Source organism: Camelus dromedarius, chromosome 16, assembly GCF_036321535.1.
Source record: "Camelus dromedarius isolate mCamDro1 chromosome 16, mCamDro1.pat, whole genome shotgun sequence".
Classification (NCBI taxonomy): Eukaryota; Metazoa; Chordata; class Mammalia; order Artiodactyla; family Camelidae; genus Camelus; species Camelus dromedarius.
In genome coordinates, this window is record NC_087451.1 from 54,037,785 (window position 1) to 54,052,947 (window position 15,163).

At 42.2% G+C, this 15,163-nt stretch overlaps 1 protein-coding gene across 1 annotated transcript in view; it reads left to right on the forward strand.

Annotated features, from left to right (window-relative positions):
* The window catches only part of SKAP1 (src kinase associated phosphoprotein 1), a 255,361-nt gene that overhangs the window by 211,992 nt on the left and 28,206 nt on the right, over window positions 1–15,163 (forward strand). The window contains exons 7-9 of the mRNA XM_031469714.2: window positions 2,445–2,569; window positions 4,892–4,955; window positions 7,081–7,275. Coding sequence (XP_031325574.2) covers window positions 2,445–2,569; window positions 4,892–4,955; window positions 7,081–7,275 — 384 coding nt within the window. The remainder of the gene's footprint in view (window positions 1–2,444; window positions 2,570–4,891; window positions 4,956–7,080; window positions 7,276–15,163) is intronic.

Below are 15,163 nucleotides of genomic sequence, written 5' to 3' on the forward strand. Positions count from 1 at the left end.
TTATTATGACTAATAACAACACATTATTGAAGTTGAGCACCTTGGCATTAAAAGAAAACCTCTAACACTTTATGGGCATTAATAATATAGTTAAAATATTGAAAAAATTAATTCTGAGGAAGATTTTAACAGCTTACCAATGACCCAGAAATGGAACCCTTGAACCCATACTCTCTAAGAGCATGCTCCAAACTTTATCCTACTGGCTCCTGGGAAGTAATCCAGTGGACATCCCTAGAGCTGTGGAGTACTGAGACCCAGGTGGTTGCTGAGCCCAGGAGACACCCTGCAGCCAGATGGCAGCAGCAGCGAAGTGTTGACTCAAGCCAGAAGCAGCTTCTTAATGAGCCACCACTGACTCAGTCAAGCACAGCACTCATGAGCTATCCCTAGAAGACCTCTCATCCATGCTTAACACATTTGCTCAGCTCGTGAGAAGGAACAGAGGATATAAGCACAAATTGGAGGCGGCTACAAATAAATACAAGATAAAAGTTAACATTGTAGGTGGATGCAAACTTTCAAATAGGGGATATGCTCCTGCAATTAGACAGCCCCGGGAGTAATTCTACAAAGCAAGAGGGAGATAAAGTAAAGTAGCAATTCTTGCGGGGGATTTCTTTAGGCTCTGCCACCTTCTTACAGAGGCCAGTGATCCAAAGGAGATCCTTTATTGTCCCTCCAAGAATTTTCTGTTTCTCGTCCCTTCCTTCTTTCCTGGACTTACTTCTCTCCCAATGTCTGGATATCCAGTCTAGAGAATAATCAGGTATCTACCCAGCTGCCTTTGGACTTCCTGCACCTTGAACACTAAGGTAGCAGAAAGAACAAGTTTGCTAAGTGATATGGAATTTGCCCCTTGGCTTTCGAGGCAGTTACCTCACTCTGCCTCTCTGCCTGCAACAGATGTCACTGACCTTCATCTTGGGTTCAACATCACGATTCCTCAGAGCCTTTCCCACAGAGGGGTAAAGTGTGAAGCCCTACTTGGAAATGAGAGCAGCATTGCTCAAAACCTGAGTAACAAGTCTCCTGCATCCTTCCAACCTCCAGCCCACTCTCAAATCCAGCAACTATGATTTCTCCCCTGAATTCTAGGCATACAAGCCAACCAGGTGTTATTTTCTTATTTTAAACCTTCAAACTAACATAACATTTATGCCCTTGTAAAAAAAATAAAATGTCCACCATTTCCCTTGCATTTATATACATGGTTGGCATATCTGGATATAAAACCCGTTATCACATTCGTTCATTCAGAATCCTTTCTACTCAAGGTGAGGGGGGAGAGCAAGAGCGAGAGGCTTGGAGACTTTTATTGACCATTTTGCCATCAGAGTGAAATAAAATCCAGTGACCAAAGAAACAACGAAACGTTTTAGTGGCCAGTTAGAACAAGGACAGATACTTTAACAAAAAAGATTCTGGTGTCAAAAAGCACTGTTGCATGGCTCCCTTCTCGCCAGTTACTCCTTATTGTGCCCAAAACATTTTCTTAGTAAGTACGGAGTGTTTGTGTATTTCTTTTAGCTCAACCAGGTAAAGACAGATTCTTTTTCTTTTCTTTTCTCTTAATATTGTCTTCCCACTGCCATCTGTCTCATCATCATCATCAAAAAGCCCTTATTAAGCAACTCATTCCACATGACCCAGGACAGAAAGCATCACCCAGACACTGTGGTTCCATTCTACATGCTCTGCCCGAACCACACCATAAGGGCACAGAATGCTTGGAGACCACCCCCCTCTTTTCCTGTTTCTAATATATTTTTTAAAGAGAGTGACAGGCAGAGTAGTCTATCCTTTCCCTCTCTTAGGGTCCTTTTCCTTTTATCTCCTTCCTCATCAGGTAATGGTACTCAACAGTTCTCTGCTTCTTCCCAATTTGACCTCTGCCAAGGGGACTAAAATACTGAGTTTTCATTATTCTCCTGCTAACATAAATTCCCTCCTGACCAGCAGGAGAGGGAGAGCAGTCTGGCCCAAAAGCTACACAGGGCAGAGGAGGAGTTCCCGGGAACTTATAATGCCCCCTTGCGCAGCTGTCCCTCCCCTCAAATGTGAGCTCTGCTGGCCCTGATAATAATGTTTCAGCTCTATAATCACCTTCCAGAGCCTCCCGTTTACAGCCACACTCTCCCTGCTGTAATAATTCCTTCTTTCTGTTATTATAGATCTCTTAACATTCTAATAAATTCTCTGTCTCTGTTGTACTCTTTTGGCAAAATAACCTTTCATGTTGCATTTCCCTAGCTTGGCAGTGATATCTGCCTCACTGTCGCAGTAGCCTCTTCTTAAGCTCCCTTAATAACCTTTCCTTGACTATTGTGGTTCCTCGGGGATGTAACAGCTGTTTCTGTGCTTTGATTTTACATACGAGAGAAGATGCCCTCCCTTGGCAGTTGCATCTCTCTAGAGATACAGAGAGCTTTCCTGTCTTGCAGGCAAGCAGCCCAAAGGGACCTTTCTCATTAAGGGCTACAGTGTACGGATGGCCCCCTACCTGCGAAAAGATTCCAAGAAAGAATCCTGCTTTGAGCTGACCTCCCAGGATAGGCGCAGCTATGAGGTAGGTTGAGCCGAGGAGATGGAGATCCTCATTAGTGTTGCAGTTTCACTCCATGTTGCATGTGAGCCGTGGTTGCTATGCTGGGTTCCATCCTTTCTCCATTACCTCTCATTTCTTACCAAGAGCTTTCTCCTTGGCATGCCATGCCCACCCATCTGTCGCCACCTACATCTCAGATACTGTCTTTGCTTGGCGTCCGTCTCTTCATCCCCCACCACCTCAGTCTCACCCCATAGGTGAGAGTCTTGTCTATTGCAATTCTTTATTCATAGTCTAATTTCATGACTTTAACTCCTACTCTCTTTATTTTTCAACTGGTTATCTTCACTTCCTTTCATGAAACCCAGAAAAAGAGAAATCTGACTGTAGAGTGAAAAATAATTTACTTTCCCATATTCATCTTGCTCTCCAAAATAATCTTCCTGTATGTAGATGCACCACACATCTCTGGAGGATTTCTAAGATACTGGCAGGAATGATTACTGAGTAGAAAGAGTGATAAGTGAGGAACAAGAGGACCTGAGTGCGGGTGAGAAAGACATTCTTCACTGTGTTCATTTTTATATATTTTGATATACTATAAAAAGTAACATAATAGGTAATGCATTTATTACCTATTATAAAATTAATTAAGGCAACAAAACAAATATCTGACTATGGGAATATAGTGATTTTCACCAAAAATATACTTTTACATGTGTATATACGCCTATTGTTTCCTGCTCATTGGGTATTTTTATCACAGTTTTACTAAAGCAATTTAGAAAAACTTTGGTTAACTTATGACAAAGAGAAAAGCCATGCTAAGGTTTATATTAACTACTTGAATAACCCTTTGCCTCTTCAAATTTTTCTCAGCACTCATCCATTTATGATTCTACAGTATCCTAACACTTACTTCAATAAATGACCTAGGTCTTAATTATGCAATTCCAAAAAAAGGTTTTTTTAATTTAAACTAAACTTTCCTATAGAGTCTTTTATAGATATATATAATACAGATGTATGCACTGGGTGTGTATCTACGTGATTTCTATCAGTTCTGATTGTGCCTCATCCAAGTAAAATTTATGTAAGTCTAAGTCAGTTTCCCTAGACATTTTTATAGAAATATATTTTTAAGAAATCAAGAATGACCGTGTCCATTAATAAGTTTTAAGCAGGAATCTAGGTTTCCTATACAGCACATATCTTTATCTTACCATCATAGCCAGATAATAAAAAGGTTTTTCAGGAACAATCATTTCAAATAGATTCATTTAAAAGAAAAAATTACTAAAGCTTGATGCTTGACTGGCCTGTTTTGTGAATCAGAATGTAGAGTTTGTTTACTTCTTCTTTTCTTTGGCCCACTGAATCCAAGTCATCACCATGGTCTGTGGATTCTTCCTCTACAATATCCTTTGAATCTTTCCCTTCTGATTTATTCCTACAGCCATCACAATAGTTAAGTCCCTATCGCTTCACCCAGAAGACTAGTTAAGTCTTCTAGCTGGTCTTCTCTCTCTAATTTCTCCCTATTTTATTCTCTCCTACTCACAACTAATGAAAGAATCTCCCACTCCTTTTGCTAGATTTACAGTGGCTTCCTGTTGCCTACATTTTACATCTGAATTCCTAGTACTCAGAACCCTTTCATCAATTCTTCTCTGATCTCGGTTCTCCAGCTTCATCTGTTACTGTTACCTAGTCAAGCTGGTCTGCCTACCTTTACTATGCATGGTGTTCTCATTTCTAATCTTTGGCAGCTGGTTCTCCCTACCTGACATGTCCCGCTCCCTCCACAAGTCAGTTTCCACCAACTCTTTTAAAATCCAACCAAAACAGTATTACTTTAACAAGCCTCCCTGGCTTCCCATAGGCAACAATAAGTACTCTCTGTCTTCTCTCAATATCCAGCTTTTAACAATGTACCTACTTTGTAGTGTCCCCATATCAAGAGTGTATGTCGTCTCCAGTACTGATGCATTTGCATTATTCTTTGAAGTCAGGAATTTGGGTTTGCCTTTTTTTCCCTGTAAACTGTTCTCAACAAATGCCTAATGAATGAGTGGGTAATCAGATGAATGAATGCACATGAGCATGAATTCTGGACTCAAATCCAGCTGTCAACATTGGGTATGCAAAATTGCTGAAGGAAAAAAATCAATTTGAGAGAGATTTTAATCTTTTTTCTATGTGTTAAGCAGGCAAAAAAATCCATATTCAGAGCTTCCAACTTAACTGCAACTCAACTCACAAAGTTCCTCCCCTTGAACCTCCCTGTAGGATTCATGGGAATTTTAGTGAAAGTGATAAGTTAATTCACCAATTTTTCTCTAGTTTACAGCCTCTAATCCAGCTGAAGCCAGAGACTGGGTGGATCAAATAAGTTTCTTATTAAAGGGTAAGTATCATTATTACAGAAACAGTATTTGAGAGCATTTGTGGTTGAAGTTATATTGCATAAATATAATCCATAGGCTTCAGTATTTATTTATCTGTCCATTCTGCCTACCATGTCCCTCATGTGCGGACAACAAATAGTACCATGTATGAATCAGAAGGAAAAGAAGCCATCAGCCTGGAGATGACCTCTAATATCATTCTTGCTCATCCACCTACCTACAGGCAAGTCTGTAATATTTGTAATCACCAGAAAAGGAGATTCTGAAAACCAGTTCAGCTTAATTCAATGTCCCCTAACCCATTGTATTCTGGGAAAGAAATTCGTGATACCTAAGTCATCTAGATGTGGTGTAGGTCCAAAACCTCCTAGTTTTAGTCTTAGTGGGAAATAGAAATCTAAACACATCTAGGTGGCCTTCAAGAACATCAGACATTAAAAACAAATTGCAATTTCCCAAACCACAATAAAATGTTCCTTGCTTTGGATGGGAAGAATCTTGCCTGAAGATGTTAAATGATTGCTCTTAGAGTACCCTCTGCTGGCCAGCCTGTAGACACAGCAGTGACAGTGGCCCAGGAAGCCTTGTCTGGGAGCGACTTGGCAGGTAGAAGCAGCCAACCTTGAGTCTGCCGCTTGGCATCAGATAACCCTCATGATACACCATGGCAGGACCCTGCCTCTGAAGAAAGGCAGAAACACCAACTTCATCCATGGCCCAAGACCTAGGGAGAAGTGCATCAGCCTAAAAACATCAAGCCTTTTCATCTCCGTTTTTTTATTTTGCTATAAGTTTTTATTGTGGATAAAAAGAAGGAAGCACCAGAGCTTTAATTACAATTGCCAATTTTACTCAGTTTATGCCTTTGCTATCACAAGAACAAACGATTGCATCTACCAAGAGCGTCACGTATAATAGACTAGAACTAGGCAAACATGAACATTGATGGCGAGACTACAGGGTACACTCTCATCTAGGTGCCTTGGATTTATGCGTGTAATATACCCCTAAGTGTGTAAACCTCAATAAAACTCAAAGCAGCTTTATTGAGCTGTACCCTGTGGTACTTTCAGAATCCCACATTGAAGAAATTATTCATTCCATTTTATTTTAAAACAAACAAAATAATAACATATGGTTTAAGCCACAAATGTGTCTTTGATCCCTTCCTCATATGAGGTGGCATCAGAATTGAGATGAAAATAGTTGTGAAATCTTTATTAAAAGCCTAATCAAGCCGAACAGTTTTATTGTGTTTGGAAATGAATGTCGGATGTCTCTCCATCCTTTCCTTCCCCAGAGCACCCTGACTGCTCTCGCCCATCCTGCAGAGGCCCCTCAGCAGAGTTTCAGAGAGCACTCTGTACTACATGTCAGAGAATGAACCTTCCCAGTTCCCCATTAAAATAAAAAACCAATCTCCCTCTCCTGCCCTGTGCTCCCCAGTGCTGTAATGGCTCAACATCCTCTATGCAGTGACCCACTTTAAGGTCAGCCAGACCGTACAGCTGCAAAAGGACATGGTAACCACATCGCTCAGCCATCCCATTTGGTCTTGTATTACTGTTATATTTTTCCACATCCCACTTTCTCTTCCTCTTCCACCTTTGCCTGCTTTTCTCTTTACAAACAAACCTGTGATAATTCTGCATGAGCTCACAGGGGAGAGGAGCTTGTGACAGCTCAGATCCCCTGCGGAAGCCACCATAGTTCCCAGGCTCTGTGCGCCCTGGAGAACCACAGGCCATCACTCACCCTTCCAGTTTTCCACTTGACGAGCAGCGCGAGGCACGCTGGCATTTCCTCTTCTGGCCTATTTTCTTCCCTTCGCCTCGTGTGCTCATTCGCACACCCATACTTTTCAGGGCTGCTTCGTCCTGATCAAGTTTTATTGCAAGGAAGGATTTATGTTGATGGTTTAAACCTGACGCAGTGCTAGTCTGGCCTTTTCTGTAGATTTCCTGCCACCACGGCCCGCATTAGAAATAACAGCACTTAACCTAGTGTTTCATTTTCTTTTGACATGTTTTATTTTCATCCCTCCTCCCCCTTCTCCCTCTTTCCTTCCCTGCTGTATTCCTTTTTTCTCCCTATCTTGATTCATTCTCATCTCTGCCCTGGCAGATCTGAGCTCCTTAACCATTCCATATGAAGAGGAGGAGGAGGAAGAAGAAGAGGAAGAGATGTATGATGATATTGATGGTTTTGACGCCCCAAATTCTGGTTCCCAAAGCAGACCCATTATTCTGCCTGGGAGTGTGGGGCTCAAAGAGCCCACGGAGGAGAAAGAAGATGAAGATATTTACGAAGTCTTACCAGGTGAGAAATTTCATCTTCTAATCGTCTTCCTCTAGTTTAGAAACTCTTGACCTGGTAGAAGTATATAATTTTGACAACTCCAGAGAAAGCCAAACCTCCAAAGGAGAGACTTGTAGGGAAGTTTCTGTGGAGCTTCTGTGATTCCCAGCACAGACGCTGCCTCCCCTGCTCTGGGGACAAGATAGGTTGATCAGGGAGCATCTCTCATTTCTGCATGTGAAGTAATTTATTGCAAATGTCAACAGGTTAAAGAGTCAATACTTATGTTGGTTTTCATTGGTTTACTGCAAGTTTGGGGATGAGTCATCAAAACTCTCTAGTTTGAACTTCTTTTCTATGTAATTGTGGGAATAATGGAATGTTGCCTCAAAATGATGAAGGATATGAAAAGACTGAAGAAATATAGATGAATGCTGGACAACCCTTTTCAGTAACACAGTAAAACCCTGGCAGAGCACAGCGCACTGTTGCCTGCTTCAGATACACCACGAATCAAATCGCATCTCTTACTAATAAGCCTAACGTGTGATCTCTGCCCACTGTTACAGCAGGTCCACTGTACGTATTTCTTTTTTCCAAAGGCATGATAACTGGATCTCAAAAAATGTGTAATCATCACTGCTTCCGCACAGCCACTTCTCGTGTGGATAACAGCAGCTGTTGAACGGTGCAGAGCACAGTGGGGGTCACACTGTGGAAAAACGAAGCCAGAGCCTTTTAATTGTGAGGTAGTTAGACCACAGGAACGCTGAATCTTCAAGTCCATTCAGAAAGATCGCTCCTGTGGAAATTTGCCAGGAGTTCAGGGCTCTGCTGAGAAATTCAAATTAAGCCTAAATTTATAGCAATTTAAGCCTCAATCCCAGATGAACCCTAGGAACTAAGGTGAGCCTAACACTGAGGCCCCTGAAGACAGGGCTGGTTGCTAAAAAGCATTGTCAGTAAGCAACTTGCATTTCAAGGCTTCCTAAGAAGAGGGTCCAGCCCTGTCAAAGCCACTTTCATCTCTCCCTTGGGGGAGAGGCCACGTCATGGCTTCCTGAGTCGAGGAGCAGGGCTGTGGCTACAGATCTTGCTGAGACCTCGCCCACCACAAGGAGAGCCTGCTTCTTCTCCCAGCACTTCCAGCCTCTGCCGGTCCCAGGTTCCCCAGCCTTTTTGTTGTGTTTTATTATGCAAATGATATCTTGGTTGAGGTCGAGCCACTTCTTGTGTCTGAAGTTAAAAAAAAAATGATAATTTCCTCAGCAAGTCATCGTCGTTAATGAAGTTTTACAAAAACAGATACAACCAAAGGAAAATAAAATTTCACAGGTGATAAATTTTTCCAATTTCCCTGGCAGAATTCGATAGGATTGTTAAATTAAGAGTGAAGGTGTCTGTTAGAAAGCAACGAGCAGTGATGGGTAATTTTATAGAGTGGAAAATTGAATCAAATTGCTACATTAAAACACAGCTCCTCTGAGAATCTTCCCTTTCACAGTCTGCTCCATTGCAACAGCAGGGTGCAGAAATGGATCTGATTCACAGCACTCCCTAAAAGGAGATGTACTCCCCAACTTGACCAGAGTCTTCCTCTGGAGCTCACATTCCACTCACTCCTGGCCAGGCTGGGGGAAATATCTGGGTGACACTCCACTTGGGTCACAGCTGGGAAAACCTTACGGAACCACTCAGCCTTCTGGAAGCTCTCAAAAGAGCAGGCGGGAGAGGGGGCTGATGTTCAGACACCCAGAGCAAAGGAGAGTCAAGGGAAGGAGGCCTCAGGAAATCAGATGAGTCTGAGACCCTCACCTTACCCCAGGTGGGTCAGTGAATATATGACTGGCTTCTTCCCAGCCATCCTTCCCCAGACTCTTAAAATCACACCCTCAGCCATTGCGGTACTGCCCAGGGTATCAGGCCAATTTACACCAAAGTTCACAGCAGTTTGGACTCCAAGGGTGTGGAGACTGGTCTGCTTTCTTGAGGAAAACCACTTCCCCTACACTCACAACTGTCCCTTGGAGGTGGGGAAGGCCACACAGTAGGAAACCCAGGGTCTCCTTCTGCAGGTTGGGACAATGGCATCCAACTTATGTATAAGTTTCCAGAGGACAGTGCTGTACCCAGCCAATAGGTTCTTTCCCAAAACCTTCTATCCACCACAGTTTTTAGAGACAGCATTGAAGGTGGAATATATTGGCATTTAATTATGATATGACTATTTCAGCCACGAGTCTCCATCAGCCAGCTTCCTGTCCATGCCACTTAGCTTGTTGCATCTGAAATTGCTGTTAGTTTTGCCTGTGCCACACTACCAGTCCTGGAGGAACTGCGAGGGAATGTGAGGGAGCCTGACACTGTCTCCCCTCTGCTGCCATCTCACAAGACCACCCACCGAGCAGGGGCCTGTGAGACCCAGCATGGCTGTCTCAGGATGGACTTGCTCCACCATCTGCTCCTGGAGCAAGTTATCTGCCCTGTGTCTGTGTGATTTCCCCACCCATAAAATGGGGATAACAATAGTAACTATCGCAAAGGGATGCTGTGAGAAGCCTGGAAGTGATGTGTGTAAAGCCTTAGCCCTGGCATACAGTGAGCATTCAGTATTTATTTACTGGCTATTATTCATTTGCTGGTATTTAAATAGGACATGTTACCTCCTTGAAGAATTGGGAGATGGCTCGTTCCTCACCTCCACCAACCCGACCTGAGACAGTCTGGTTGGACATTTTCAGCTGTGTGTGTGAAGCAGATGAAACTGAAAATCCTAAGCAGATGGAATGTGGATCATGCCTTCTGCTCAGGTGCTGGGTGGAGGGCCAGCCGGCAGTAAGGTTGGATTGCGCTTACGTTGCATACCCATCCATAGTCAGATGACTTGGGCCTCTAACATGTGCCTCAAGATAACAGGTAAATGTGCTCTGTGGACAATATTCAGCCTTGCCAGTTCTGCTCATCCTTCCTCTTTGGGATGGAGCCTACATAAGCCTCATTGTCTCTACAGGGAGGGTCGTGTAAGTGAGATCTCCCTTCCAGAATATCATTTCGACAGGCTTCCTAGTTGAAAGAAAAGTGCCTGTAACACATACCAAGTCAATGCAAAAATGTTTTTTCCTAATCAAAATAATGTATGGGTCATCAAATTAAATGCACTGCCTCACATTAATCATGAGATAATTAGCATTTGCTACATGGCTAGCACTCTCCTTCCCTTGAGGGAAAACCAGAGCACTCGAGGTTTTCAGCCAAGACCACAATGTTAGTCCTGGATGATATGGTTTCAAGGTTGGTAACCAGTGGGGTTTCTGAACATCCGTGATGAGAATATGGAGGCCCTTGATTTTTAAGATCTCATTTGCAGTAGATTAAACTGTAGGGGACTACCAACGAAGAAATGCTAAAGCAATATGTGGAAAATGGGAGGCTTTTCTGAGCCCTCTCTCACCCTGCCCCAAAATTATTTTACAGCCTAACACAAGCCCAGTTTCATGTCGAGATTCCATAGAAGGACAACTTTGGTCAGGTTTCTCTTTGTCTGGGGCCTCAAGCCTGGAATCCAGCAAGGCACCTGAGACCACTGAAGAGCTGTAACTGGGGCCTTGGGTGGCAACAGAATCTGGTTGTGTTCTCTAGAGAGATTTCAGGGGAGCAAACGGAAGGAGGGACAAAGAGCCCTCCCCGGGAGCTTCTGTGTACATTCCAGTGCTGCCCATGCTGCCCTGGAGGGCTATTGTGGACCCAGAAACCAGATTGCTTTATAATAAAGCATTTAACTGTTCTTTTTTTAATTTGAATCAAATGGAAACAAGCATTCTGTGGAATTATCCTTCCCCCTGTACAACTGTCCAGACCCACAGGAAATGGGAAAGGTGAGAGTAGGAGGTCTAAGGAAAGAAAGCAGACACCAGAAACACAAAGTTTATGATGAAACGATTTCCAGTTTCACAGCAAAGCAACGCTCCATGAGGGGAGCACCAAAGAAGAGTCAAGGCCACCATCTGGCCCCCTCCGAGCTTCCCGGCCTTTCTGTCTTTGGGCCAGCACCGAAACAGGCATCATGCAATTTCTTCTACCTAGAATATTCACCCTCAGCCTATGAAACCCTACATGGTCTGCTCAACTATGTCTCCTCAGTGACAGCCTCCAGGAGACTCAGCTGGAATTGAGCTCTTTTTCAGCCTTTAACTGCAGTGATTTGTATTCAGGTCTTTCTCACCAATTAGTAGGTGCTCAATTATTATTTGTGAAATTTAATTCAGTGCATTCCAAGTGTTGCAATTAGCACAAACTGAGTCTAATATCTTGTACATCAAGCCCATGCCACGGAGATAGGATGCAAGTACTTTTAGGTAACAGTTGCGATTACCAACTGTACAACAGAGAATTAAATGTGCTATTAGCATCGTGCACATTTGCCATGTTGTCTGAAGAGGTGCTGTAGCCTCCCTGGATTTATATCATACCTGTGCATTCCGGGGAGTGGTTTCTATTTCCATATTTTGCATGTTCCCTTTGCATTTCCAGTCTATCTGTATTTCTGCTGCATCCGTCACCAGAGTACCTTGACATCTGGCTGCACATTGATACATTTGGCATTTCTGAAGCTTCTGTCACTTTGCTTTATTAGGGAGAAGTGATTTCCCTCTTTCTTATCTAGTCATTTTTGAATTTTATTCTCGGTTTAGCTGACGTCAGAGCAGCACTTCCGAAAGGAGCCAGATGTCATGAGAAGCTGGCTCCTCTCTGTGCCTCTGAGGTGGAGTCAGTGTCCTGTTCCTTTCAGCCTCTCATTAGTGTTCCTGACATTGTGCCAAAAGTGTTGATTGAAAATCAACTCTCTGGATACTGATGCTCATTTGTGATACCCCATGGTTCTCTTACATGTTCGCATAGTTAACAGAATCTTCCTCAACTGTTTTCCCAATTGAGATAGATATTTGGGAATCAAGTAGAGCATTTAATGTAATAAGTGGACAGTAATCTTCAGAGGTTAATTTGTTTAAAGTCTATGTAAGATTGGGTTCCCATGTGCCCTGTTAGGAGCAAAGACCATTATAATCTATTACTGTTTAAAGTTGAGCTAGCACATAAATTTTAATTCTTTCTTAAATGAACACATATTTCAATAGATATAAATACTAAAATGCCTAATAACATTCTTACAAAGAAGTTCAACAAGCTCTTTAGCCTAATTTTTTTTAATTTAAAAATAAACTTTTTAAAATTAAAGCCTCACCTTATAGATGAAAAAAATGACATATTTGGCTGTAAACAGCTCCCTTTGTGAGCAAAAAGACTTTTTTTTCTGTTGCCATATAATCAGTTTCCTTGACTTTGGAGTTTGAGAGATACCAATTGGATTTCACTGAAGGATCCAAGGTGAACTCAGCACCTCTCTGTGTGCATTGTGCCCTCGGAAGCTGGGAAGGTGCTGAGACGTGTGCCTTTCACAGCCATCTGTGGGGGGCACTTCCCTTCACTATGTGTTGGGGCCCCATACTCACTCTTTCAAAGGCCACAGAGGCACACACCCAGCCTCTCACATCAATAGCTGGGCTTCTTGACTTGAGCTCACTTTCAGCACCCTGGAAAGGACAGCGCTAGACAGAACAGATACAGAGACTGGAGCTTCCCAGTTCACATCCATCACCGTCGCGTCTAGTACTGGTGGTGAATGATATATAAGATCTAGGGCCAACATTCTGTTTCTTTCTAGGTGACTCCAGAGGCATAATGGAAATCATTGTTTCTAGAGCTGCATAAAACAGATCTTTATTTTTTCCATTTTTGTATCATGACTGGATTAAGTGCTGGTGCCTGAAAGGATAAAGGAATCAAGTTTTAGTTTTCATTTTTACCATTGCAAATACGTTACATTCTCCTATTTTACAAATGCAAAAAGCAGGCAAGCCACTTTCAATAATTTATTTTAAAATCAATGCTAATGAGGTTATGTCTCGTCAGCGGCCGAGTTTTACAATAAAGTCTGATTTATTTAGAAAAGATCTTTGGTGTAGCTTCCCATCTAATGGTGGTGGGAAGGAGGTGGAGTAGCAGGCACGGTGACCCTCCAACTTCGTATCCAATTTGTAATTCACAGCGGAGATCTGACCCAATTTACATTGATTAGAATTGGGAGGAAGAGACATCTGCGCACAGACAGCAGAGGTAGAATAAACCCTCTCTGCAAAAGTGGCTAAGCACAGCAAATTATTGGTCTCTGTGATTAAGTTGTTTGATATCAGCAAAAGAGCTGTGCTGTGTCCAGATTATTGGGTATCTCTAAAACTGAGGGCATACCAACTCTTCTTTTAATGTTTTCAATCCTGTGAAATTGGTCCCACATCCAAAAGGAAAAGCATCATAGCAGAGGAAGGAAGGAAGTGGGCAAGTAATAAGAAGACAATGTGCAAAGAATGATGTTCAACGTGATTTAGTTCCATGTGATCTATTTCCAATACTTGATTTCACTCCTCCATTATCTCACGTCGTTATTCCTCATGGTGAGGTTGGGGCAGCACTACAAGTGGTGAGTAGGAGATATGTGCTTCTGGGCCATACATGGAGATAAGAGGGGTTGAGTCCTTTTCCCACAGAATCTTGTAGGGCAGCTATATTTTATATATTTTTATTTATTTATTTATATCATATGTTTTTTAATCCTGGTAACATTTAATCTTGGTAAATACTAAAATATTTTTTAATCTTGGTCATCTTGGTGACATTTCTTAGAGTATCAATCCCAATAAAAGATTAATTTTAATTTTTACAGGGGAACCGTATCATTTTGTATGTAAAATCAATTACTTCTTGAATGTTCTATAGTGTTTAAACATATTTTTATGCTGTTTATTCTTACTTACGAACTTAGAGTTTACTTCCCCTCGTCTGACATACCAGAACTCATATTGCCCTATAAACCTTATATTTTAAAAAAAGAGGGGGCTGTCACAGGCCATCTCCTTAAAAGTTCCATTTAGTGGCCTAACTATGGGGAAGCAAGACAAGTAAGTGCCCTAAGACCCACAGAGAGAAAGGAAAGTACATGTAGCCAGAAGAAACAGTATCCAGCCTTCAAAATGTTGATTACTGTGCCCCATTCATTTTGTGTGTGTGTGTGTGTGTGTGTGTGTGTGTAGCTGTGCTCTGTCCAGTAGGTGGTAGTGATGAAAAGAAGAACAGCAAGTGTATTTTTGCACATTTTACCCCACGTGTAAAATAGCTTAATATGATTCTGGCGCTCATGCTTTCTTGATAAAGGCCCAGTTCCCATGTTTTCAGATAATATGAAGTCTGAGATGAAACAGTTTGATGGTGGTAAGAAAGTTAGGCCAATCATGTTGTGACTTTGACCATATAAACACTTGGATAGAGTTAGACAATAGCATTGACTTAGAATCCATCCACCTGCAGCAATTAATTAAAAGACCATTCCAACTGCCCTCAGGAGCTTACACTCTCATGAACAAGGCAAGCTAAAATAACAACAGTAAAAAGATAACTACAAGCCCCAAGTACTAAGAACATAAAATTATGTACGTGACCAGCTTCTGCTACAGCTGAACAAAGCTTGATACATTAAGGACTAATTAATCACAGAGGGCTTAGACACGTGCCTATCTTCACACACTCACACACACACACACACACACACACACACACACACTGGATGCTTATGGGGAGATAATACATTTTGAAGAGAATTCTAGAAGGGGAAGAGGAATATAGGGTTTGAGGAAGAGGATTAGGATTTTAGTAATAGGCGTCTAAATGGTCCAATGGACTGGAAGTTCCTCAAAGGCAGGGACCAGGCCATCTTGTCCACTGCTGCATCTCCAGTTCCCAGGGCGGCGTCTTGCACACAGTAAACACTTAAAAATGTTTGTGAATGAATGAATGAATG